The following is a 25,479-nucleotide window of genomic DNA, read 5'->3' on the forward strand; positions in this document are numbered from 1 at the left end:
GTTTGATGGAAAGGAATTGGCGTAGATGGGGGGAGGTGGACGGGGTGCAATATGCGGTGTGAGGTGGACGAGCATAGCGACAGTTGAGTTGGTGGTGGGTAAGAGGAACGACGATTGTAGAGACAGATCAGGTGAAATGATAAGAGAGCAAAGTGAAGGATATTTCAAACGATGAAAAGCGGATGTCACAGCAAAGAGCAGGACCGGTCAGCGTGTGTCGTTGTCAAGGGCGAGATTGAGTTAGCGTGAAACCATTAGACGTTCCGGTGTCAAAGGGGGAGATGGTGTCGTAGCGCGTGTGACCAAGTGCACGGGGCCAACAGGGTGAGTCGAGATGGATGTTGGTCAATCAGTCGATGGATTCGCGTCGAGAAGCAAAAGGATATCGAGGGTGGTGGAAGAAGCGGAAGGATGGGATGTGAGATGATTCATCGAAATTGAATCACAGGAGGAAATGAATTGCAAGAGGGTTGGTTGGTATTACAAAATCAGCTATCTTTCATTGCGTACGACAGACACAGGCGACTGTTGTGAGAGAACAAAGCGGGGTTCAGACAACTCAACTCACGGATGAAATGATCCTGACCCTGTATTACTCCCTCCACCGTAATCGAAACGAGAAGAGGTACGTGCGGGTGAAGTGAGCTGAGGATGAGGGTGAGGGTGAGGGTGAGGGAGGGGAGGGATCCGGATGGTAGTTGAAGATGACATTGTGTGTCAGGAGGGGTAAAAGGGGTAAAGTTAAGGTACGGCAGGAGGTCGGGGTGTTTGTGAGTGTTCGTGTGTAAAGGAAGGGGAAAATTATCGTTTTGATGATCTGTGCGTGTGAGGTGTGATGCGATGCGGTCGGGGGGGGGCGTCCTTCTTCTTATCAATTTCCTTATTGTTCTCAGATACGCTTTTGTCTCCGAATCCCTATTGTCCAGTCTCGTGCTTTTTGTTGAGCAGCTGAAACAGAGCAGAGGTCTGATGCTGTATACTTGTCAGATTCGTATGGGTATAGCAAGGGAGACGTGCGTTGCAAATGTATGCAACAATGTGAATTGAATCTGTGTGTGAAAGGGGGTAAAAGGTGACGCAGAAGAGTTGAAACGGATGAGTGACTGATTGATTGTCTGAGCGAAGGGGGTTGCTTGTACGCGGCCCTGGTCCACGTTGTCTGATGCAACCACCAGTTAGTTTCTAATTAGAACCTTATGTCAATCAGTAGAATTAGAAAATGGATTGTAAAATTTCATTACAAACTCGGCTTCCGGGCGTGACTTGAACATGACTCGTTGATATAGATCTCTCTCTCAGGGCAGATGTACGCCCCACCCACCCACCTACCCTGTTTCACCTCTGTCCTCTGCAATACGCGCTGAAACAGCAATCTCCTGCACTACTTTATTAGACTGCACGTCACTTATATCATTCTCGACAGTATCTCTATTCATCGAGCTGGCAATCACTATATATGTATGGAAAAGGAAATGCAATTATAACCAACACCGAAAACACATCTTGTCAGAAGACGGTATGAGTACAGCTCCATGCCTGCTATCTTAAACCGCACTTCGACCCTCCTTCTCAGCCAGAGCGGCATCTTCGTCAAACTCTCTCTCCGCACTAGCCTCGTTGTTCGCATCCACGGCACCTTGAGCGTCCCCTACACCGGCAGTACCAACTGCGATCTCCTCCTCTTGCTTCGCGTTGGCTGCATCGGCGGCAGCCGCCTTATCCTTTGCACCGTTAATGGCGGCGGTCTCTTCTTCTTTAGTCAACATTTTGTCGTTCTTCATGATCATGGCACCGCCAAACGCGATGATTCCCAATGGAACACCAATCATAAAAGTCTGCGCGAGTGTCTTGGTGTACGCCTCGAGAACTTGGTTGCGCATGGTCTAAGACGAAAGATGTTGCGTCAGATTTTCACCTCATGAATTTTACCGGAAGAGAGGGTCGCGGACACTTACGTCGGGCACGCTATTCCAGACCGCACTAGCATCATTGACGACAGCCTTGAGGATTCCCTCTGGGATATCGGGCAAAGTATTCTTGATGTTCGTTTGGAGCATATTCTCAAAGACACTGCCACCGAGACTGAGAGCAAAGATACGTCCAGCGAAACCGACTGTTCGATCCATATCACGTCAGCCTCAAACGAGATGCGGCAGGGTCTGGTAGGAGGAGTCACTCACTGAAGATGACAAGACCGGTACCCAACGAGATCAACCAAGGCTCGCTTCTCAATTCGTGCTGGACAGCGATCATGACATTCTGCAAACACATGCCGATACCGACACCCAGGATAGCTTGGTAGCCATACAGATGGGCTTCAGTGGTAGTGTAAGTGATGGTGTAGAAGAGGCCCGAAGATATGGTAAGGAGCACAGGACCACAGGCAATGACGGGCTTGAATCGACCGATGCGAGGGATGATTCGAGACGAGACGATGAGAGCGAAAACTTGGACGAGGATCAAAGGAAGAAGACGAACACCTGCACCGGTGGCTGAGGTGTGGTACACGGCTTGGTAGCAAAGTCTAGGAAGGGAAGAATCAGCAAACGCCACGTAGCTTATGTCCGCAAAAATGGTGTGCTCACGAGAGGTAGTACACCTGGATCATCATGGTACCGAACACGCAAAAAGAAACGATACTGGCTCCGCTGTGATTAAATCGGTCGGTCAGCGTCATCGTTTGCTGGTGAGAAGATGTTGCCGTGAACTCACGCGATAGTTCTTCTCCTCAGGAGCCTGATTCTGAAATACGCCTTATCCTTCATCCACCATTCGTATAGACAGAAGGCGGGAATCAAGACGAAAGAGAACACGAGACAAACGATGACGCTAGCGTCGTTCCACTTCTTGGTCACTCCGCCCCATTGGAGACCGAGGATGAAGACACATGCCCAGGCCATGGTCAAGGCTACTGCGAACCAATCGCACATGAGGAGCTGTTTGAACATATCCTTTGAATAACCCTTGTAGCTTGCAGCTCGACCGAGAGGCGGGCGTGTGGGGAGGAAGAACAACAAACAAGCGATGGCGACACCACCGAAGGGAAGATTGATGTAGAAACACCACCTGATGGGTCGCGGATCAGTCATACAAGCGGGCTAGAAAAGTATATACTGCACACTCACCTCCAGGTAACATGGTCAGAGAATGCACCACCGATCAAAGGGCCAATCACCGATGCGATAGCGAAGCTAGAAACCAGGAATGCTGTCAGAAACTGCAACGACAATTGCGAATCATTGTGCTCACCAGACACCGAACAACGCTGACAGCGAAAGGAAACAGGTTATTTAGTAGGGTCCAAGATTTTTCTAGATGCTGGGTCAGACTCACCAAAGTATTGGGCACGTTCATGAAGGGTTGTGATCTCAGCAAGGATGACCATACCACCACTGAAGATACCTGCGGCACCCAAACCGGCAAACGCTCGACCAAAGATCAAGACGTTCATATTGGGAGCCACACCGCAGACCAAGGATCCCATCTCGAAGATGAAGATGGCGAAGATGATGACATGTTTCGAGGGAAAGATGTTCATCCATTGGGAATAAAGCAGGTTGAAGCCAAGGAGGGTGAGGCTAGAGGAGTATGTCAGCGTTGACGCTTCTCAAAAGAAAGCAAGGAAGAAAGGATAGGATAGACTTACAAGAAACCAGAAGCGAGCCATGATAGTTGAGTGAGCGAGTTAAACTCTTCTGTGATCTTGGGAATGGCAGTCGCGACGATGAGTTGATCCAGCGCGAAGAGGAAGATTGAGACCATCAAACTGAGGATGATCGCCCAGAATTGCCATTTTTTGAGTTCCATCGGTGCCGTGACACCGGAATGTCCCTTTGGAGGCTCACTGATCTTCTTTGCCTTTTTCCCGCCTGGTGTCGGTGAAGGCGATTCGGACGTCGGAGGGAGAGCTGATTTTTCGTTGGGAATAGATGCGTCTTTTAGGGAGTGATGATCGTCATCGGAATGCACGGTGGTCGTTGGTGACGAAGCCATGGTGATTGGTGTGGCCGTGGGTTGGCTCTGTTGTCTGGCCGGAGTGGGGAGGTTGATTGACTCGAGTACTGTATGTATATGTGTATGAATATCTCGAGTTATGGACTACTTTGGTCGGTTGTTTGCTTCCGATCTATGGGATGATGTGTATGTGTTGTTTGAAGTTGTTCTTCAGTGAAGGGTGAAGGGGGGCTGTCGATCAAACAAAGTTACAAGTTGCATATATATATAGGATATCTACCTCGGTCTCCGCGCCTTTGCCAATGACCGGGGTTGATGGCCAAAGCGGCAGATAGCGCTAAAAATGGTCAATGTCCGAAAAAACAAAACAAAACAAGCATGTAACAACTATTATTAGCCCGATAAAGGAACGACTCATAATTGCTATATCCGGTAAATACGCACAATTTACAAAGAAAGAGCTTGCGTTGGATCGTCGGCATCCCCTCTCTCATCTTTTAGCCGCCTGGAGCTGGGATGGGAGATCTGGTACGAGTACAGTACCTCGGCAAAGCTGAGTGGGTGAATACGTGGTGCACCGGCGCGAGGCGAGCAGCCTACAGCTAACACTATACATGCTGAGTGGATCTCATACATGGGGGATGTGCGTCAATTATGTACACACTCGAAACACCGCGGCCTGCAGCTCACTGATTTTTCACAGATCACAGACGCGCTTTGACCCCTTTGACCCGCCAAAGGGGGATTCCCCGATCCCCTTTTCGACACCGTGATACCTTGCCTTTGTGACATCAAGTCTTTACTCAACGTGACCGAGGAAGGTTCGGCTTCTATAAATATTATGTGATGCACAGCGCATGCGCTCACTCATCGCAGCCGCTGTATCAGATCAGTAGCCCAGCGACGTTAGCATCGTTGGTCTTCGTGTCATGTACGAGTACTCATCCTTGGCTCGGACAGGTGAAACTCATTCATCAGTGACGATCTCCCTACCACTCTCCACACACGGGTACTGGCTTCAAATGAACGAAATGCAGACCTATGCATGAACATGGAGATGGGTTATTGTACAATGCACGCAACCTACTCGACGCGAGGAAGCTCAACGACCTGATCTACCCCTTCGTACTCTGGCAAGTTGAGCTCGAATTTATCTGCTAGCTCACTGAAAGAGGCAGAACACGTAATCAGCCATCATCAGCACCTGCCATCCCATCCCGTCTTGTCGAGACAACTGAAGTGATCAAGATTGACAGCTCACTCTGGAACGAATCTGCCACCTAACCAATGTCTCCCCTTGAACCCTCTCACTCCCTCTTTTGGCGCCGTGAGACTGACCAGCACCTCTGGCTCGAACGTCTTGACACTGTCGGTATTACCATTCTCGTCAGGCTCGGTGTAGAGCGGTTGTGGACCGTCAGTGACGGACCATCCGGAGGGGATGTCAACGGATACGATGGGGAGGGAAGTGGAGGTGATGGCTGATAAAACGGTGTGGAAAGGTGCGCGAAGTGGGGGTTGGAAGGAGAAGCCTACGACGTCACAGCGAAGGTGATGTGAGGAAAAAATATAAGCACAAGAGAGGGGCACAATGAAGACGGGTGGCGTATCTGATCAGCTCCGATGTAGAGAGGGGTTCCATGCAAGTCCGCACTCACCAAATACAGCATCCAGAATCACATCACTCTCCCCTAAACCCTTCTTGAACTCCTCCACATCCTTCAATACGGGTATATTCAGATTCTCGCACTGTTTCAACAAGCGCTGGTATATATCCTTTGAGCCAGGTTTGGGGAGGTAAATGGTAGGTTTGTATCGGAACATGTGGAGATGACGAGCTGCGACAAGACCGTCACCTCCCTGCGGAGAGTGTCAATATACATATCAGCGCATGTCTCCAATTCTCCAAAAGGAAGTTGAGGTCAATTCAGTATCGCGGAGCGATGTGCTGCATAGTGTAGTGCATGAGGTTGGTGAACACTTGCCTGATTGCCCGGTCCACAAGCTACCATCACTCGTTTATGCGACTTGGCAGGATACGACTTTGCCAAAGCTTGCGCACAAGACAATCCTGCCAGCTCCATAAGCTGTTTACAGAAGCTATTAGCAAGATCCTTTACCGAGCTATATTGGCTCACCTGGTCCAAGGAGAACGCCCCAGAAGAGGACATGAGTTCCTCATCGATCTGTCCACGAAGATATAAACACAAGGTCAGGTCAGAGCAGAAGTTTTGTCAGATTGGTGCAAGACGTACCTGTTGAGCGAGCTTCTGACTTATGTATCGGATCGACATTGTTCAGTATCTCCCAATTGTCACGATTACACGATGTGCAGAACATACAAGAATGCGAAGAAGAACAAAACGCAACGAAGTCTTGCAGATACGATACACTCTGTGGAGACCGTGACATCATGCGCAGGGTGGAGGTGCAAAGTGGAGGAGGGGTTTGTTGTCGTTGGTGGCGGTAAAGCCCGTAAGAGCAGTGACGACGAGGGTATACATGTGCAAGGTATCTACTATCACTTTCTGTCCTACTAATGCTCTGCCAAGACCTCATTCTCCACCATCTCGTTCAGGTTGTCCATATTCCAGAACTTCAACTCCCTCTTCACTGCTCCCTCTCCTCCGCCATGATGCGATTCCTCAAAGAAAAGATCCTTCAATCTCTTCTCCTCCTCACTTCCTCGCATGACAACGCTCACGACCTTCTGTCTCGCTGCAAGATCCAAATCATCATCACCACTCTGTGTCGTTCCTAGTCTTCCCAGTCGTCCAACTACGAGATTGTAGAATTTCATCCTTTCAACAACTCCACCAGATTTCTTCTGACTAGGCGACAGACCCGCACAATCTAATCCTGATAATAGGTATATCGTGTGTAACTCGTTGAGATGTAAGCCGGGAAGAGATGATCTCTGAGCTAGTAATATAGGCGGCGCATCCTCGTCCGTGACGGGTGGCAGACCGAGCTGTAATACCTCGGGAGTAAGGATCGAGGTCGAGACTCCAAGTTCGGAAAGATCTCTACCAAGTTGATCAAGCGATACACCCTCGGGAGGGAGAGCGAGCGCATAAGCACCAGACGGGGGAGGTGATGTCGCATGGAGCAGTGCTAGAGTCTCGAGGAGATAAGAGGACAGTTGACCGGACTCGTCGAAAGACGTGATTGTCCGTTTTACCAAGGCCAATGGAGTCGGATCCTGATCCAGCGGTGAGATAGCACCATCATCCGGATCGATCACCAGGGCATAGTGTTCGGGTTCACTTTGTGCGTGGCTGTTCCTTGCCTCAACTACGCCTGTCTCAATCTTGCTTCCTTCGACTGGTTTTGGCACCCCTGAGGCGGTTGTCGCCACCACCGCACTCAACAGCCTCTCTCGCAGCTCGACCTGTTTGTCCGTCGCCCCTTCCGTAAAATCTAAATCCACCACTCCCTTCCCCTTCTTCACCCACCCCCTGGTCTTCACAAACCTCTTGAATTCTCTTCCCATAGTAGCGCTCGTCCATATGGTCGTCACATCGTCTCTTCTACCAGTGAAATCCAGCCTCCCTTGATGATCCATCTTGATCCCCAGAAGACGATTCATGACATCGACGATGGGTGGAGGATGTCGATTGATCCGATGATGAGCGAGGTTCTTGCCGGCCGTATAACGGGGAGGCACTTGACCTGTCATGGTGTCTGGCTCGTCTAAAAAGATATGTGTTAGGTGAGGGAGTGTCAAATCGTATTCTGCAAGAACTTTAGGAGTGGCAACGATGATTGGCGTGTCAGGGATAGGCAGGGAAGAAGCCTTGGTAGTCGTTGTGACCGTTTGCAAAGATCGTAGAAGCGTAAAGACCGATTCGCTGGACGATGACGAGGCGGAGGAGAGTCGAGTCAAATGGTCGCAGACCTGGTGAGCGAGATGAGGCGTAGGCACAAGGATGACGATTCGAGCCTCGGTAGCCGGATCGCGAACAGCTTGATTCAGAGCCGCTATCGCCAATCCGAGAGTCCTATAGGACTTCGGTGATCAGCTCGCAAGACCTTCAGATCAGGTATGTATGAGTCGCACTCACTTGCCACGACCCATATCGTCTTTCAGAAAAACCTCTCTTCCAGCCATCACTGCCAATAGAAACAATTTCTGAGCAGGAGTCGGTTGTTGGATATGAGGAAAGCGTATTTCGAGCTGTTCGACGATGGAGCTCGACAGTCCCATATTCTGAGCAATAATCAGCCCGAGAAACCAAGCACACGTGAACGAAAGACTCACCATCCATGGCGATTGTCGAACACCGGATGGCGATTGTCGAACACCGGTCGAGACAGAAGACATAGGTCGAACAGGTTTATACTGTACCAAAGGTGTTGGTGACGGATACGAATGTACCCTGACATGTCGACTTGAGGTCGCGGAGTTGAGAGTTGAGATGCCCTGCATCAGACATGCAGCAGTCGGACGACTGACGACATGACCCGCATGCACACGGCAAAGCACACGAGCCGGCTTGCAGCTGTACTTGAGCATAGGGCGGGGTGAATGCTTGGACGGCGATTGATGGTAAAAGGTCGAGATACAAAATCAAAATACGGATCTGCCTCCACTTTTGCTCCTTCTGAAATAAGTAAAGGCCAATATGGTTTACATGCAATTCCTTTACTACCACTTCTAGTGCAATTGTTATTTTATACTTTGGTTCTTGGTGATGTACTGATGGTTATGGGTTCAATCAAGATCTGAGAACCCAATAAATGCAAATGGTCACCACTCCACTCTCCACATCTAAGCCCTTCTGCCACCACCACCTCCCAAAACCAACTTCTGAGGTTTCCCTTTCTTTCCCTTCTTCCCGCCTGCAGCTGCACCTCCACCCTTCTCACTCTCTCTGACCGTATCTCCTGCTTCTTCTCTCGTCGGTCTACCATCCGTACCCACCGACATCGATTCAAATGCTTCCCACGCGGCTTCGACTTCCCAATCTACTTCGGCTTGCCTCGCGCGCGGTGCCGATGAGGCGGTATGGTGATGCAAGGCAGTCGCAAAACTCGCACGTGGCTGCTCGTGAGCTCCCCATGTCTGTGCCGATGAGGGACTCGTCGATGGACTGGGCGCGGGCACCTGACCGGGTGCCGGGAAAGCGCGGAGGTGGGAAGTTGACGACGATGCCGATCCAGGTTGGAAGCCTTGGTCAAACTCGACAGAAGAACGAGCGAGAGCCATCGCGAATTCTCGGTCCTCACCTCCGCTACCGAATGCGCTCGGTACCGTCCTCAGATCGACAGGAATTTTTTCTCTTTCTGCTTTCTCCCATCTCGTCTTCGCCCGATCCTCCTTTTTGGTTCGATCTCGTCGTTTCGTCCGCCTGGCCTTCAGAGGTTGCTCAAAAGCAGCAAGGCCCTCTTGACCCACAATGGGCTCGAGGTCCGCTTCGACAAACACCACCTCCGTACCGACAGGCAGATGACTGAGATACTTGCATCGTTTCCGCAAGTCGTCATTGATCGTGCCAGGGTCGTAACCGTTAGACGTGAATGAGATCGTATGAGGGAAGAGAGAATACGATTTGAAGTGGGCAAGGAGAATACGGATGTCGAGAGGGTGAAGATAGACGTGTGCGCCGAGCGACGATTGGTAGAAGTAGTATGACGGGGAAGGTGGAATAGATGGAGATCCAGTTACAGAACCGCCTGGATTGCCCCTTCGACGTGCCTTCTTCGGTGTTGAAGCAGGCATCGGGTTTGGTTCGACTTCGACATTCGGCGGTATGTTGACATTATGCGAATTATCAAAAGTAATGTTCTGTGAAGCCAAGAAAGCCGCAGGGACATCGGTTGCTTCCTCGTGCTTAGCCTGTTCCTCTCGTTCCCTTGCTCGCCGCTCTCTTTCCCTTCTTTCTTCGCGCTCACGTCGTCCGCCGCCCACAGCGTCTCCCCATGCCTCTCTAGCATCTCTTTCCGATTTTCTGACCAGAACCGTCTCCAGCTCAGCTTGAACCTTGCCAATCTGTCTCTCAACCTTCTCTTTGGCCGCCTTGACGAAATCGCGACCTAGCTCGTCTCCCTTTAACATCTCCCATTCGCCCCTCAGTTCTTTCAGCTCGCGCTGTAGTTCCGAAAGCATGTACTCGGGCGTGGCCAACATGAAACGGGAATAGGTGAGAATGTCAGGTAGAAAATACCACGGTGCGGTGTGCGGGGGTATGGCATCGGAAGGCCAAGTAGATGACGAAGGTAGGGCTAACGTAGTCATCTGAGGTCGTTGAACTAGCCGCATGTGGATTCTGTGCCCCTTATCGTCGGACGTCTCGGCATGTGAGTCGACCGCTTTGGCTTCCTCGAGCGTCTCCTCGAAACCATCCATTTCGCCAATGATGCCGTGACCGTGACCGTGATCGTGGTGATGAGTGAGTTGTTGTTGACTTGACGAGCTGCTTGCGATTGGTTGACCATCTTCCTCTCCATCTTCACCTGACGCTGCTTTCAACATGGCGGCTGCGTCGAGATACTTGACACTCTTGAGCATACTCGAATGTACGGTATCACCACAGATAGGACATTTCGCCGATTTGGGGATGTCCGATAGCTGGATGTAGTGAAGAATACAAGGAAAGCAGAAGATCTAGGGCAAGTAAAGCATCAATATCAGCACTTGAGCTCGTCATTCGTTGCGCTAGCAACAAGGATACTCACATGCCCACACTTGGTCATTCTTCCAGCGATTGGCTTCCCCAAGCAGATCGGGCACATTCTGCCTCTTCTCTCCTCTTCCATTCTCCTTCGTCGCTCAACTGCTTCCTCTCCCATACCTTCCAGATCATGCGAGTCGAAAGAAGCGCCAGGCTGATCATCGCGTTTATCGGTCGAAACGTATCCTTGGGCAACAGAGAAAGCGCTAAATGTTGGTACCAGAACCTGGAGGATGTGTGGCCAATGTAGCGAGCTACCATTGACTGATCAGCATACACCAAAGAAGCTTCAGTTCGTTATTGACTCACATATCGGGATCGGCGAAATGAGCGCCGTACGACAAAGTCTCGTTCGGCTTGAGCACAAATTTGAAAGACGCATTCAAGAATTTTTCTCGGCTCAAAGGTCCACCTCTCCAGCCTTCTCCCCTCCTACTACGTCTCGGGACACCTGGGACACCGCTACCTGGTACGCCGGCGCGTGAACGTGGTGGTAAAGAGAAGTTTAGCCATGTGGAGGGATCGGTGTTGTCCATCGTGAGCTCGGGTTTCGAGGCAGCGCGTTGTTGTTTCGGTCGACCAGAAGGTGTTGGGACCGCAGGCATGTTGGTGGTCAAGATGGTGACGATTGAGGCTGATGATGACGAGTGATAGGAAAGACGAAAAGATGCAGCAAGCGAGTTAGGTAATAGAAAGGTGGCAAAAGGCTAGTCGATCACGTTCGTCGGAGCTCGAATCGGTATCGAGTTTGTGCCTCAATGGGATTTAGGTGCAAATGTAATGTAGTGGTGAGGAAGTCGGTGGTAGTGTCGTCGATGTCATATGCTGCGCCCTCTCGCTAGGAGAGGAGCGATGAAAAGGAAGAGAGAGAATTGAAGATGGGATGATGATGACAACCCAAACGACGCGAGCGAGCGAGCGAGCGAGAGTGAGTCGGCTGGGAGTGGTGAATAGAAAGCAGCAGAAGGAAGGGAGAGTCGTCATTAGCCTCGTTTGGGAACGGCATTAGAGATAATTGATCCCGCTAATGTCGAACTTGTAATGCTGATAGCTATCCCGATTGGTAATGGTATGGCTATGAGGACCTCCACTTTCCCTGTCCATGACGTTTTGTCACAACCAGCCAGCACTAGCAGCGGAAGGAATCGACCACAACGGCGTATGCGCAACACCAACTCGCTTCTTCTGCGTCTATCGTATGTTGTTCGTACTCATACAAGAGCATTTCACAGACAGAAAAGTTATAACAGCAGAGCAGCACTATGAAATTTCTCGTAATCGGCGGAGGCGGCAAGGTCGCCCTTCACTTCACTCGTATCGCAGTCGAAGCTGGCCACAAAGTCCACTCTGTGATCAAAGATGACGGTCAGTAAGTCGCATCTCGTTCCCCTGCGGAAAGGATCGGCAAACGCTGATGTGAGCTTCATAGTACATCTGAGCTAGAAAAACTTGGAGCCAAAGTGCACATCGCTTCACTCGTCGACAATACCGTCCCCGACTTCACATCCCTCCTCACTACCGTCAAACCCGATACTGTCGTCTTCGCAGCGGGTTCGGGAGGTAAACCCCCTGGACCAGAGAAGATAGATTATGAAGGAGCCGTCAAGGTCTTCGATGCCATGGAAGCATCCAATACCAAACGATTGGTTTTGGTCGGAGCGGTCGACGTTAGGACGAGAGATAAAGGTTATCCAGAGTGGTACAACGACAAGGACAAAGAAATGAGTGATAGAGTCTGGAAGGGTATTGGCCCTTGTGAGTGTGGAAAGATATCGGCCATGCTGGAAGCTTGCTGAATACGTCGTGCCCATCTATTCCCCTTGATCACTATCATTTGCCCCGTCACTCTCACCACTTCCCACATCTCACGTGATCGCCTCGTCCTCATAGACATGGAAGCCAAGCTCAAGGCCGAGCTCGAGCTTCACTCCCGAAAATCTATCAAGTTCACAGTCCTTTCTCCTGGCGGGCTCACCCTCGAACCAGCCGGTAAAGCTGTACTCGGTCGAACGCATCTCACACAGACTAGGTGAGCGTGTTTCGTCCGGCCGTTCTTTGTCCAATGTAGAGCTAACACAGTGTATAGTCGAGAGCTAGTAGCTCAAGTGATTCTCGCAGCGGCTACTACGCCTGGGACAGAAGGCCTGACTATCGACGTCATGGATGGCGAGGAGAGTATCGATTCAGCCCTGGCGGAGGTGGTGAAGAACAAGACCGATGCCTGGACAGGTTAGGACAGTGTCGTGCATATGTATAAGGTAGTACAAGGCGTACAGGAAAGGAAAAGATAGCATGCAGTGTATATGTGTATGTGTGTGGAACTCGTCAGACGTTGACAGAGGCGACAAGGGTTTGTAATCTAGTTTCGAATAGAGACGAGTTGATGGGCATCTCGAGTGTGTGAAAGGGATTCTTCATGACAGCGTCCGAGTCTGTAGCAGTCACAGCGACGGTTCACACAATGGAAGAGGAGGAAAAGCCGGGGGTTGGAACGAAGGTTCAAGGCGCAATACGTTTGTGGGACGTGACGGAAGGGGAAGGCGGATGGTATGGTGCAGCAAGGGATGGTTCAAACAACGTCAGCGATCTCCTTGATGAATGACAGGTACACGTACAGATCTCGTATATTCTTCTCAGCAGGTCATCCAGTCCAGGGTGTGGTATTGAGTGAAGTACGACAAACTTGGTTCCTATATCGTCGTCCATATCATCGTAGGTCAGCAGCCATATTGTTTTCTATCACGGTCGTGGTCCGCAATTCCCCTCCACCAACGACCAAAGGGCGAATAGCACCACTGTAGGTCCACTGAAGGTGTCCAAACATACCTGTAGCCGTCAGAAACACCTTTCCACCCCACCCTTCCGCTTCGAAGCTCTCCAACCCTCCCACCGGCTGACCAGGTATAGGTGATGGTGTCAATTTCGCAGTGATGGCATGAATACCGTGGAGGATACCCGCGAGCGTAAGGATTGTGTTGACTGGTAATGGAGGGAGTGCATCTTTGCACGAATAGCAGGTAGCGGGTGTCAGCCCATTCAAATCAAAATCAGAGGATGGGTCGATGGATTGGGGGGAACAAGTGTGGAAGTGAAGTGAGGATACAACAGGCTCACCGCTATAAGATCGACTGAAAACAAGACCTCCAGCTTTACTAATGACCCACAAAGCGTGCACCGTCATAACGTATATTATTACTCGGCACTCAGAGGTCGAGCGTGGGTCGCTATGGATGGTCGATGAGCTTTTTGATGGAAAAATTCGTTTGAGAGTCTTGTAGAGTGATTTGTTGTAAGTTATACTCGAGGAAATGCGACAATCAATACGCGTCAACGGCCGAATGCCGACGAGACCACTGGGAATGTGGAGGTTTACAAGGTGCTGCCTACTGCAAGGGTATTCTCTCCCTACTCGTACAGTCCCGTATGCACTGCGAGCTCTTTCCATTTATGTTTTGCGGATGCATGGGTGAGTCATAACTATATACAATCATGAAAAGAACAATCGGCCCAGACAACTGTAGTTTTCCTATCTATCTATACCCATCTCATACGTCTACTACTATAATATCTTTTATCCCTGACGACCCTCACATTGCTGAATTCCACTGATCTAAGATCGGTGGTAGACATCCTTGGGGCTGACACCACCCTGTCCTCGACGAGCGCTACGAACCGAGCGTCAGTTTGTTTAGTGTCACGATAAAATCAGGGCAGCACTCACTTCTGAAGACCCCAAGCTTTGATTCGAATGCTGGAGATGTCAATGAAACCGGAAGTAGCGGTGGGCTCGAAACCACCCATCTCGTCCATGGATGAGAACTTGGCGTCGTAAAGACCCTCATCGGCATCTCGGCCCTCAACGATGACGTTGCCCTTGTAACACTTCAATCGGACGAGACCGTTGACGGTCTTTTGGGAAGCGGGGATGGCGGCGGTAACGAATTCTCGCTCGGGGGAGAAGAAGAAACCGTTGTAGAGGATCTGACTGAGTTGAGTAGTGATGAACTGGTCTCGGAGAGATCGGACATTTCGGTCGAGAGTCAAACCCTCGAGGTCCATGTGAGCGACACGGAGGATGGTGGCGGCGGGGGACTCGTAACAACCTCGAGACTTGACACCGATGAATCGGTTCTCAACGATGTCAATTCGTCCGATACCGTGCTTTCGGGCAAGAGCGTTGAGGGTAAGGAAGATGTCGACAGCGTCGGTAACAACCTTGCCATCGGCAGGGAAGGTCACCTTGACGGGGAGACCCTTGGCCCACTCGATGTGAACTTGCTCGGGAGCCTCTGGAGCGTTCTGAGGAGAAGTGGTGAGCTTCCACATGTCGTCAGGAGGAGTCTGGTTGGGGTCCTCAAGGATACCGGCCTCGTAGGAGATGTGGAAGAGGTTCTCGTCTACAAAAAGGTCAGTGACGTGACACATTGAGTTTGGTTCGAGATAGCTCACCGGTAGACCAAGGCTTGGCAGCAGTCTGGGTGACGGGGATACCGTTAGCAGCAGCGTACTCGAGGAGAGCGGATCGACCAGCGAATCGCTCGTAGAATTCTACAATTCAGTCAGCACTAGTACGAAAACACATTGGAATAGATCGAACATACCGGGCAATCGCCAAGGGGCAATGACCTTGATGTTGGGAGCAAGACCGTAGAAGGCGAGCTCAAATCGGACTTGGTCGTTACCCTTTCCGGTGCAGCCGTGAGAGACGAAGCTGAAGTTGAGTCAGCAACAAGCCCTCCACAGAAGGCGTCAAAAGCGTCACTTACTCGCAACCCTCTTGGAGAGCAACCTCCACCATGCCTCGAGCGATGACAGGTCGTGCGAGAGAGGTACCGAGAAGGTAGACACCCTCGTAGATGGCGTTACATTGAACGGCGGCTGCAGGGGGATTTAGCACGTGATTCTATCAACGGTGTTGATGGCGACGCACGGTAGATGAGCTCCTCAACGAACTCTCGCTTCAAATCAGCGATGAAGAAGCCGGTCGCACCACACTTGAGAGCCTTGCTTCGGGCAGCCTCGAAGTCCTAGCAGAGCAGACGATATTAGACAAGGACTTTTTGTGCAAGCGAGCCTGTCTCACCTCCTCCTGACCGACATCGGCCATGTAAGCGATGACCTCGTAACCTTGCTCGATGAGCCAGAGGAGGATACATGAGGTGTCTGGAAAGTAACAAACATGTGTGAGATTATGCTCCTGGTAGTCTGGAAGTATGGCGACTCACCAAGACCACCAGAGTAGGCAAGGATGACCTTGCCCTTCTTTTCAGCGGGAGCAGCCATGGTGTACGGTTTATAAAGATGAAGAAAGCTGCATATTCAAGTACAAAATCACAGAAAGATGACGGAGAAGAGAGAAGCACCTCGTCAGCGTCAGACCTTGCTGGGACAAACCAAAAGAATATGCGGAGATGAAGAAGAAAGAGTCAGACATCCAAGGAAGAAAATACTTCAAACTAGCATCGCCTCGTCAACTCTCCACAACCTCACCGACTGCTCAGGCCGTAATCGCCTCGAAAGGTTTTCTGACCTGAGCCCACGGTCGAGGAATCTACCGACGCTCAACGAGAGGTTCAACTCGGAACGAAGGCAGACTCAACTCCGGTGTGGAAGTAGAGGGAGGGAGAGAGGAACGAGGACAAACTCCCGGCGAAAGGAGGACGCGTTCAGTGGAAACTGCGTATGGTTTTATAGAAAATTTCATCATTGTAAAAGAATGGGGAGGGATGTGGATGAGACATGATCGGGTCTTCGACTTACAAAGTGAGAAAGAAATAAGTAGGTCTGTGTTTCAGGGCTTCCAGTCAGCTACGGTCCAAGCGAGGTCGTACGAGTTTCGACAACGAGAAGAAGCGAGCATTGAATTGGAAGATCAGACAAAAGCGCTGGCAAGCGCCAACAGCCCGTCCTCCCATGAAGAGAGGAAGGGGTTCCGGCACATCTCCCGCGAAGGAGCGGCCTAACTCATTCGCCATGGTCGATTAGACGGGGAGAGAATGAAGGTCATCATTTCAAGAAGAGGGCGATAATAAGGACAATGGGAATATGAGAGAATGCAGTCATGATAGGAGGGTCGAGGTCACGAGACTCACCTGAACCTGTACTGAACAACGATGAATATAAAGAGAAAGTTGAAGAAGAGAAGAGAAAGAAAGACAACGAGATAGCGCGAACCGGGTTTATCTCCTCCAAAATTATTCAAACAGAGAGGGAGAGCGCCTTTGAAACGAGTCGGTTGTGCAACGGAGGTCCATATATGAAAAGTTAACGCCGCTTATTCCCGGGACTGTGGCGGTGGAGGTCATCCGGTTTCACCTCGTCCTACTTTGTCCGCTCTGTATAGGATCATCGATGCCGATTGTTATTGTATGTAACCTTGCAATAAATGTTAGTGATCTCGATAATCCACGCTACTTGATCAATAAGCATCAGATCTATAAACAGCTCAATCATGCCTGCACCACCGTTCGGAACAGCATCCGCTTACACTGATTCTTTCCCCGCACCGCCTCCGAAACAAGTGACCGTGACAGCGGAGACATGTTTCAACCTAAGCGTTTTCAGAGGCAAGTCACCGATCGCTTCGATCTGTTTATCAAACAAGTACTGATCAACGTTCATTCCCATAGATATCGTCCGACAATACAGACGTCTCGATGACCAGATCATAACACGACTGAATCGAGCGCAAGCTGAATTACGAGATCGGTCAAGGACTTTACCTAGCTCGTCGGCCAGGAGTGGTGTGGCGAATCTTGACGGGGCTGAGGGCATGTGTGTAAGGTTATGGGGGGAGATGATGGGTGAGCATACCCTGCCGACTTCCGCGATCGTATATGCTGATCCGTAATGTGTCAATCAGCGGGATGGGCCCATAGACAAACGCTACTGACTTTCTGTACGCAAACGGTCCAGGCCTCGGTCGAGGGTAAACGGGACGCATCGTCACCTTTACCTCACTGGGAGCGGGGAGTTAAGGAGGAAGAAGTCCTGGTGAGTACACATCATATATGTTACATGGATTTCCCATCACACTAAAGCTTGTGACAGGCGGACCAACTGGCTAGCGAGGAAAGCGTCGAGGCGATCATCCGGAAGCGTACACTTGACGGTGGGTCACTTCATTGCCCTTCCCGCCGCCGCCGCCGCCGCCGCCGCAAAATGACTGACGCGTTCGGTCCCACTAGCTTTCAAATCGCGGTGTCCATTCTTTTTACCTTCTCCATCAGATACTACCGGACGGGCGTGGTGGGATCTCGCCGATCGAGGACTGAAAGGAAGGGGGCCTGAAGTTTCATAAGTACACTTGTTTTGCGGATCAGCATAATCATCACTACTCTTGTTGTATCATCTACCAAGTTCAAGCCGCTTGTGTACACATGTTCAAGCTGGATGTCATCATAACAATGCATTATCGTCGTCGCGTTACTCATCAACGTCAAATGAGATTATCAGGTGCTGGGTAAACTACTTTACAAACGACGAAAAATATCAACCTCTCAGGCCGCTACAAACTTTCGCCTCAGTCCTCATCCGACGGAATCTCGATAGCTTCGTGGGGTGTCGCTCCCGCTCCCGACCGCTGGCCTGCTCGGCCCCGTGCACTGGTCTTTAATCTTTTGTGCTGCTCGATGTCATCCCTTGCCTTCCTATTTTCCCGCTTTTTAGTGTGGTGACCCTTTGACCCATACCTATTGAGACTCTGTGTAAATTTGACCGGACTCTTTGAGTTCAAAGGGTCCCAAGCTGTTGCCGGTTGCACGGGACGCCTGTCTTCTATCCTTTCCTGCTCTTCCTCCTCCTCCTCCTCAGAGTGAACCGCGCCAACGGTGTCATCGGTCAGAACAGTGTTCGTAGCGCGACTGGTAGATGAATGCGGCTCTTGAGAACTGAAGGGTATGATTGGACCACTGGTAGATGGCGGACGATCACGATGAGTCGAGGATCCAGACTTCCCAGGAAGCAGTTGTCCGAAGAAGGAGAAGGGACTGTCACCTCCATCGCCTGCAGTCGGAAGCGTCAAGCTTGCATTTCGGCGTTGTACTGGCGAGAGAGATCTGTTCCGAAGAGGCGTAGCAAGAGGAATTCTTGTCATATCTTCGTCATTCTGCGCCAAGGGGGAACTGGGAGGAGATGTTGGGATGTCTTTGTTCGAACGTAGTTCATCCACATCCTGTGAATCGACACTCATATCCCGTCCCGCAGCGGAAGTCGCACAATAACTTGGTTGATCTTGTGACATGACAGGCTCGTCCATTGCGACGGGCTCAACCATATCAGTGAGATCGAAATGCGATCGGGTGCGATGTACAATCCCCGGTGGAATCGCGCTACGGCCATTCGGAGTGATTGCCGGTATACCAGAATGATTTGCGTTTAATGGTGACAAGTCCATTGAATGAACTCCGTCCCCACTGATATCGAGCGGAATAATATTGACCTCCGCCGACGGTTGAAAAAGATGACTTGCTCTCGATTCTGATATCCGCGGACTGGCCGATCCCCGTAGGGCAGCTGCAATGTTCTCGCCGTTGCCGATCATCGGTAGCGGTTGACTGATAGGTGCATCTGATTCAGCTTGAGAAGCAGTCGACGTTTCCTTGGCGACGTCCTTCTTGCTGTCACGAGAGTCGGTATATCGGGAAGCGAGAAGAGCCATTGCGTCGATCCACTGCCCACGAAGATTTGAAGTCGCTCCAGCTCGCCAAGCTGCAGCAAGGTGAATGTCGTACTCTGCTCGTTCTGGCGCAGTCAAAGTCGGAGGACGACGCTATTGGCTATATCAGCGGACCTCGTCTTTGTACACGACCAAAAACTTACTTGAATGAACCGCAGGACTTCGAAAGGTTGCATGAGGAGCTGTTGAGCATAGTGTACGACGTACAGCCCACAATCGTAGAAATTAGGTTGTTGAGGTACCTGGTCGGATATCAGCTGCACAGTCGACCTCTACCACGTATCTACTTACTCTTCCCTCCCAGTATTCTGCAGCTTTTGCCGCGATGTCGACGCCTCGCTTATCTCGAGCTTCGTATTGTAGCCAGAGGTTCAAGGTTCTGCCTACCGATTTGTGTGAACCACCAAGGGAGTCGAAGGTGATAATCCATGTGCCCTTGTAACTGAGAAAGATTGGTTACCACGCGCAAGGGTATGGCAAACTACTCACTGATTGTCGTCGATGATTTCGACATCCGGTTTGGGTTGAGTATTCTTTTTCAACGCCTTAGAATCGTCCGATATACGTTGGCCATTCAAGAAAATCTCCTTCTGTGATTGCGCCGCCATCATGGTCGGGGTCACTATTGGTTGACCAGGACCAATGACCTCGTCATCATCGTCCTCCGGTTCATTCCCTTTTTCGTCCAGGCTCATATCCTCGACAGCCCCCTCCACGTCTTGCATGTCCGCGGTACTCGTAACATCCATTTCTGGTTCGGAATCGTCACCAATACAATCCAACTCATCTCGTGACATCATAGAAGCGTCTGGGTTACCAATCCCATCATCGCTAGTGTCAACGGGTGTCAGATCCCTCGTAGAGATTTGTGAAGATGCATTCTGAGTTTCGATCTTTTTGTCGACAATTTCATGGTTCGAGGCGGGAGCTTGGAGCCCTTCATTGCCGATGTGGTCCGCGACACCGTTCGGCACAAGGTCGCCACTGTCCAGTCGAGGGAGAGGCCCTGGCGACCCCCGGTTCATACGGCTGGATCTCTGTAGTACCGCTCCCGGATTGACGATCACTGCGAGATACCAATGGTAGCTGGCATTCATGTGTAAGCTTACGCGATGTCGACAGGGACTGCCTCTTACTTTTCATTTATGGGAACCACCACAAACGACTTGCTGAAAACGTCCTTGCCCTTGGTCCACTTCTTCACTGAATCATACGCCGACCAGGAACTTTCGGTGGGCTTGCTTCTATGAGGACAATCAGAACTATGAACGTGCACAGAGACGCGCAAGAAACATACTTTTTGGACTTGTTCGACAGCTTGTCGTAGAAGAAAGAGTTGAACAGATGTACATTTTGCCGCATTTCCTCGTCTAGTTGGTCCATGACGTATCTTCGGTATGGTCTGAGTCAGCTGACCTGCATGCGGCGAGGCATTGCACACTTACCGTAAACCAAATTCCAACAATGTATCATTCAAGAATTCGCCCTCTTGCAAACGTTGAGCATCACCATGTGTGATATTCACGTCTGCTTTGCCTGCCGGTGGATATGGAAAGTATCTGCGAAATGATCAGCTTTGACAGACATAGCACGATCATACGTACAGCTCATTTTTGTCGACAGCAGGTTGCCGAGGAACAACAATTTGAGGAGCATCTGTATCAGCATCGTCGGGTCCCTTGGAGCCTGATATCCGGGAGCTACGACGAGGAGCTGCGTTGCTGCGGGAGAACGTCAAAATCAAGCTGACATACCCCTTCACGCCTGAGAAGACTGACAATTTCAGCTTCGTTTGATTCGAGTCCTCCTCTTGCTTTGCCTTTCCTTTGCCCTTGTTTGCAATCGGCGGTGAATCCTCCTTCGTTCGCAGGCTGGTATCTCCACTCGCTGGTGATCTGGGTCGAGCCAGAGCGCCCTCTCGATGACTTGCTCGTTGTCTCGCCGCCCGGGTTCGGGTATCTCCAATCTGAGAGTTACATGATTCGCGCAAAGCCGCACATGCTGTATCTCTGTGTAAAAGCGAGTCACGAAGTCAGTTTTGATTACCTCATGTATTGGAGATAGCACGTACTCCAAGACCTCCAACTTGACCTTGTTGACCACAAGATTTCTCATGTTGTACAGAAACCTTGCGGACTCCGCCGATGGCTGTAGCTCAACGAACAGCTGTACACCTGCTAGAAGACGATTTAGCCACGTCATGATTGTTTCGTTATGCTTACTGTGTAATGTGGTTACGTAGGAGTCGAGCATCTCGTCCAGGCTGTTGCCATCTGACAATCTATTTATGTCGAAGACAAAAAAAGGATGCAACTCATTGTAACAGATCTGGTCACAGCGATGAGCATGCTTTTCTTCGATCGTACAGGTGACTCACTTGTACAGCGTGGACTTCGTGGTAGGAAATTGTCCACATACGGCTACCGCCGACCACCGACATCAAAGACATATGTTTGGGTTGGCATATTATCGATCTACATCTCACGATGTTATTTGGTGCTATCCATGCTCGTTCAATTTCGGCGGTATTTTGCTGGGGCAAGGACGATGGGACAATGGCGCCGCCCATGGCTTTGAGAGGAGATGACTTTGTGCTATGCTGATGTCCTTTCTTGTCAGGATAGGGCTGAATCTCAACAGTCAGTATCGTGGACGCAGTATCGTGGACGAAAAGCTATTCGCAACGTACCGTCGCGGGAGTATGTCCATCCCTGCCTTTCATTGCGCGACTAGAGCGGAGACCAGCTATGGTAGCCACGCCACTATATGAATGGCCGTTGTCGATCGATGGAAGGGAAAAAGGTCGAGCTCGTTTCCGATGACTTGAGGCCCCTGGTCTTTCCACGACCTCTATCTCTTCCTCCACTGCAATAGACCGACCATTAGACTGGTGTACCTCCTGATGAGGATCATTCGGAGACTCCGCTTGCCCGATTTGCTTCACCTCAGCACCATGAGTAGGCTCGTGGGTGCCATGCAATGGCAGACCCTCGCGGCCTTTGCCCTTCCTTCTGGCACCTATGCGGTCCGATTCGACGAGTTCCGGGTAGTCGGTCTTGAAATGATTAGACTGCATGGTTGAGCCAATCTGATCATGATTGTCTTGGATATTTGACAACGGTTTAATCGGAGAAAGGCTACGAGTCCCAGATATTCGTTCTTGAAGAGTCATGAGCCTTTCGTCCTCGTGGCTCATGTCAACCACCGGTATTGGTTCCTGGCGGTCACGTTTGTTTGTCCGTGATCCGGACGCAGCGGCTACTCTTTGAGGGAGACGCGGACTACTTGTACTGTGCGGAATAGTGTCATGTGGGTCAACGGTCGGATGGACGGCTTCTCGAGTTATGCGCAATGGTTGTCTGGATGAGGAAACAGAAGGCGCAAGAGGAGGTCGTTGATCTTGCAAACGCGTACGGCTAGATTCGCCGGGTTTGGGGTAGACTGTGTTCGGTGATATGACCTTGGGCGGCTCGTTCCTCGTACTCTTCCCCTTCATTGTATTGAGACCAGGCCTGTACGGTGTTTGAGGACCATTTGCGCGATTTAACGATCGAATACGTGGGACAGCCTGAAGAGTTTCATGCACTGTCAGCATTCGCGTGTCAACAAGTTTCAATCACATACACGTTTTGCCGTCTCACGGGTTCTCGTCGGTGTGCGAGATGGGGTGTCTTCCACTTGTATGACATCTTCCCTGCAATGAAGCATTCTATCAGCGATAAAGCGGTCTCGCCCTCTACTTTTCACTGGTCAAATCACTTACATGTCATCTGAAGAATCTTCAACAGCCGTTGTCTTACGATCACCCCCTCCATCCTTCTTGTGACTAGGCACAGACCCCATACTCTCCCCTTTGGTCTGACGAACAAAGAAAGGCGCAATGTTGTATGAATTCCTACTCTCCATGTTGCCGTCAAGTTAGCTCGTCGGTGGGGGGGAAGCGATAAGGCGAGGAGCTTTAGACTGTGTTGGAAATTGTCAATGTCGCGTGTCGAGCAGCATGTATGAACAGCAACTCACCCCGAGGAGTTGTGATGGTGCCTAGCCAGATGTCGCTGCCTTCAGAGATACCATCTATGCTGAGTCGGATGATGAGAAAGGCATGACCATAGAGTACGTCCTGATGTATGTCGAGGTCGAATACGAGCGGACAGTAAGCGCAACGGTCAGTCGAATGGAAAGTTCGGAGTGATAAAGCCAATCTTCTCCTCGTCGCCACTCCTTACTCCCGTGCCGAATGTATGTCTATCAAGGGATGAAAATGAATGAACAATGAGAGACGAGGAAAGGTGGAGGACGATGGTTGGATGTTAAGCAAAGGTGATTGCTTGTATTCCAGTTGAGCGGACTTTGCCACCATAGCACCATAACAATGTCCAAATTTAGGTGGAGGTTAACTCACCTTGATTACGGTTGTTGACTGCTTTCTTCTCTATCAGTCGTCTGGAACTTGGGTATCACACTCGGAGATGGAGGCCGATACAGCGAACAGTGCTACTACATCATGGCCCTCAGCTCCTCCACACGATTTCGGTACTTCGCCCACATCACTCGGCAAGTTGGACGCTGCGGATCTCGATGCAGAAGTTAGCCCGAATTTCTGGCGTTGCGCAAGATGGTCAGTCTATCTCCCAGATGGCGTCCGTAACATAAGAAGACAACTGATGATATATTGGTCCCTGACAGGTGCTCAGATGGATCTGCAATCTTGAGTGCCACCGAAGATCGCACATTGCGAGTCCATGCGTGAGTGAATTGCGAAGAAGCCTGATCCATCGAGATGCTGAACACTTTGTATTGTAGGACTTCCGAGGCTATACCGTCAGCTATCGACACCAAAAGCCACAAGCAACCCGACGCAATACACTCCACTCTCTGGTACTCGTCTGCGAGTGCGCTGAATCCTCCCACTTTCTGCTACATGGCAAGTATCAGGGATGCGCCTGTCCGTTTGATTGATGCGAATGATGGCAGGGTGAGTCTCGATGAACCCAGATCACACTCCGAATCACTGATTGCTCTTGAGGGATCCAGATCAGAGCCACCTATCCCATCGTCGATCACCGAGAACGATTCATCGCTCCTCATAGCATGGCCTTCAACGCCACATCCAGCAAGTGAGTATGCATAAGTGCATATTATATCATTCAGAATTAACCCGATTCCCAGGTTGTACTGCGGTTTTGAAAATGCTATCGAGGTCTTTGACGTTGCGACACCCGGCTACAACTCCTCCGAGCGGTTGAAAATCGCATTCACCAGGCGAGAAAAGGGGGGGCAGAAGGGTACGTGCATAGCCTTGATAATCTGCCGCCACGGCACCTAACGTGCTTCGCTTTTCCAACAGGCATTGTCTCCGCTTTAGCTTTCATGCCAGACTACTCGGGAACATTTGCGGCAGGAACCTTTTCAGGGTCGGTGTCATTATATTCAGAGGACACCGGAGCTGCACCTGTGGCTCATGTTGATGGAGTACAAGGGGGAGGTGTCACTCAGGCAAGTTTGATTCATATGGCCATATCCCTGATCGAGTTTTACAGCTGGCGTTTCATCCTTTGAACCCTCAAACGATCTTCGTCGCGTCCCGGCGATCTCAACAAATACAAGTCTTCGATGTCCGTGACCTTTCCAGGCCTGTCGCAGCCCTGGAGAGGCCTGGTTCTTCCAATCAAAGATTGTGGTTTGATGTAGATCCTTGGGGAAGATGGCTCGCTTCAGGTGATGAGGTGAGTTAAACCGATCGTTGCATAAGCTGACATGCAGTCTGGTGTGGTGCGTGTGTGGGATATCACGAAGTCAGATCTATCAAAGCCTGTTCTCCGAGAAAAGCTGCACAACGGTACGTGGACCTAGCATTGCTCGTACCCAGTCTTCCATCTGACCTCGAGATCAGATGCAGTCGGTTCAGTGCAGTTCCACCCGTTCCAGCCCCTCCTTCTCACATGCTCTGGATCTCGAACATGTCTGGGCGACGTCATAGACTCGGACGATTCCTCTGATTCCGGACAGCAATCGTCCAATGACGAGGAGAGCGAGGACGATAGCAACAGCACGCAAAAAGATAGGTCACGAAAAACGACACCAAAAAAACCTTCTAGACTCGTTGACTCAACGCTCAAGATCTGGTCCACCACGTCTTCAAACACCGATGGACTGGAGGCGACATCGTCATAA

At 50.7% G+C, this 25,479-nt stretch overlaps 10 protein-coding genes across 10 annotated transcripts; 3 read left to right on the forward strand and 7 right to left on the reverse strand.

The window, feature by feature from the left end:
- Positions 1-1,544: 1,544 nt before the first annotated feature.
- On the reverse strand, positions 1,545-3,993 carry CI109_106588 (uncharacterized protein; the record flags this gene model as incomplete). The annotated part of the gene is made up of 9 exons (XM_032003943.1): positions 1,545-1,883; positions 1,956-2,113; positions 2,181-2,524; positions 2,586-2,648; positions 2,713-3,066; positions 3,126-3,191; positions 3,250-3,265; positions 3,334-3,578; positions 3,647-3,993. 9 exons carry the CDS (start codon positions 3,991-3,993, stop codon positions 1,545-1,547), a joined length of 1,932 nt encoding a protein of 643 aa, XP_031861941.1.
- Positions 3,994-5,037: 1,044 nt separating this feature from the next.
- CI109_106589 (NAD(P)H-hydrate epimerase) lies at positions 5,038-6,248 on the reverse strand (the record flags this gene model as incomplete). The annotated part of the gene is made up of 6 exons (XM_032003944.1): positions 5,038-5,119; positions 5,216-5,486; positions 5,613-5,814; positions 5,964-6,041; positions 6,093-6,140; positions 6,210-6,248. 6 exons carry the CDS (start codon positions 6,246-6,248, stop codon positions 5,038-5,040), a joined length of 720 nt encoding a protein of 239 aa, XP_031861942.1.
- Positions 6,249-6,490: 242 nt separating this feature from the next.
- Positions 6,491-8,470, reverse strand: CI109_106590 (uncharacterized protein; the record flags this gene model as incomplete). Its single annotated transcript, XM_032003945.2, has 3 exons — positions 6,491-7,955; positions 8,019-8,164; positions 8,216-8,470. 3 exons carry the CDS (start codon positions 8,468-8,470, stop codon positions 6,491-6,493), a joined length of 1,866 nt encoding a protein of 621 aa, XP_031861943.2.
- A 255-nt stretch (positions 8,471-8,725) lies between these two features.
- Positions 8,726-11,233, reverse strand: CI109_106591 (uncharacterized protein; the record flags this gene model as incomplete). Its single annotated transcript, XM_032003946.1, has 3 exons — positions 8,726-10,561; positions 10,633-10,882; positions 10,938-11,233. The coding sequence occupies 3 exons, from the start codon at positions 11,231-11,233 to the stop codon at positions 8,726-8,728; spliced, it is 2,382 nt and encodes a 793-aa protein (XP_031861944.1).
- A 657-nt stretch (positions 11,234-11,890) lies between these two features.
- Positions 11,891-12,862, forward strand: CI109_106592 (uncharacterized protein; the record flags this gene model as incomplete). Its single annotated transcript, XM_032003947.1, has 4 exons — positions 11,891-11,997; positions 12,058-12,383; positions 12,519-12,657; positions 12,715-12,862. The coding sequence occupies 4 exons, from the start codon at positions 11,891-11,893 to the stop codon at positions 12,860-12,862; spliced, it is 720 nt and encodes a 239-aa protein (XP_031861945.1).
- Positions 12,863-12,953: 91 nt separating this feature from the next.
- CI109_106593 (uncharacterized protein) lies at positions 12,954-13,809 on the reverse strand (the record flags this gene model as incomplete). Its single annotated transcript, XM_032003948.2, has 4 exons — positions 12,954-13,060; positions 13,244-13,318; positions 13,455-13,628; positions 13,743-13,809. The coding sequence occupies 4 exons, from the start codon at positions 13,807-13,809 to the stop codon at positions 12,954-12,956; spliced, it is 423 nt and encodes a 140-aa protein (XP_031861946.2).
- A 429-nt stretch (positions 13,810-14,238) lies between these two features.
- Positions 14,239-15,911, reverse strand: CI109_106594 (argininosuccinate synthase; the record flags this gene model as incomplete). Its single annotated transcript, XM_032003949.1, has 8 exons — positions 14,239-14,293; positions 14,350-15,025; positions 15,078-15,176; positions 15,230-15,339; positions 15,395-15,506; positions 15,559-15,655; positions 15,712-15,791; positions 15,854-15,911. The coding sequence occupies 8 exons, from the start codon at positions 15,909-15,911 to the stop codon at positions 14,239-14,241; spliced, it is 1,287 nt and encodes a 428-aa protein (XP_031861947.1).
- A 1,168-nt stretch (positions 15,912-17,079) lies between these two features.
- On the forward strand, positions 17,080-17,928 carry CI109_106595 (uncharacterized protein; the record flags this gene model as incomplete). The annotated part of the gene is made up of 5 exons (XM_065967870.1): positions 17,080-17,194; positions 17,258-17,431; positions 17,491-17,621; positions 17,679-17,739; positions 17,816-17,928. 5 exons carry the CDS (start codon positions 17,080-17,082, stop codon positions 17,926-17,928), a joined length of 594 nt encoding a protein of 197 aa, XP_065823942.1.
- A 222-nt stretch (positions 17,929-18,150) lies between these two features.
- Positions 18,151-23,211, reverse strand: CI109_106596 (uncharacterized protein; the record flags this gene model as incomplete). The annotated part of the gene is made up of 15 exons (XM_032003951.1): positions 18,151-19,398; positions 19,449-19,547; positions 19,597-19,747; positions 19,795-20,391; positions 20,442-20,549; positions 20,603-20,695; positions 20,751-20,864; positions 20,910-21,026; positions 21,084-21,314; positions 21,377-21,479; positions 21,683-21,725; positions 21,791-21,931; positions 21,995-22,873; positions 22,930-22,999; positions 23,069-23,211. 15 exons carry the CDS (start codon positions 23,209-23,211, stop codon positions 18,151-18,153), a joined length of 4,137 nt encoding a protein of 1,378 aa, XP_031861949.1.
- Positions 23,212-23,774: 563 nt separating this feature from the next.
- On the forward strand, positions 23,775-25,479 carry CI109_106597 (uncharacterized protein; the record flags this gene model as incomplete). The annotated part of the gene is made up of 9 exons (XM_065967871.1): positions 23,775-23,923; positions 23,992-24,051; positions 24,109-24,280; positions 24,340-24,422; positions 24,475-24,590; positions 24,653-24,801; positions 24,846-25,031; positions 25,102-25,144; positions 25,199-25,479. 9 exons carry the CDS (start codon positions 23,775-23,777, stop codon positions 25,477-25,479), a joined length of 1,239 nt encoding a protein of 412 aa, XP_065823943.1.

This window comes from Kwoniella shandongensis, chromosome 12 (genome assembly GCF_008629635.2).
Source record: "Kwoniella shandongensis chromosome 12, complete sequence".
In the NCBI taxonomy this organism is placed as follows: Eukaryota; Fungi; Basidiomycota; class Tremellomycetes; order Tremellales; family Cryptococcaceae; genus Kwoniella; species Kwoniella shandongensis.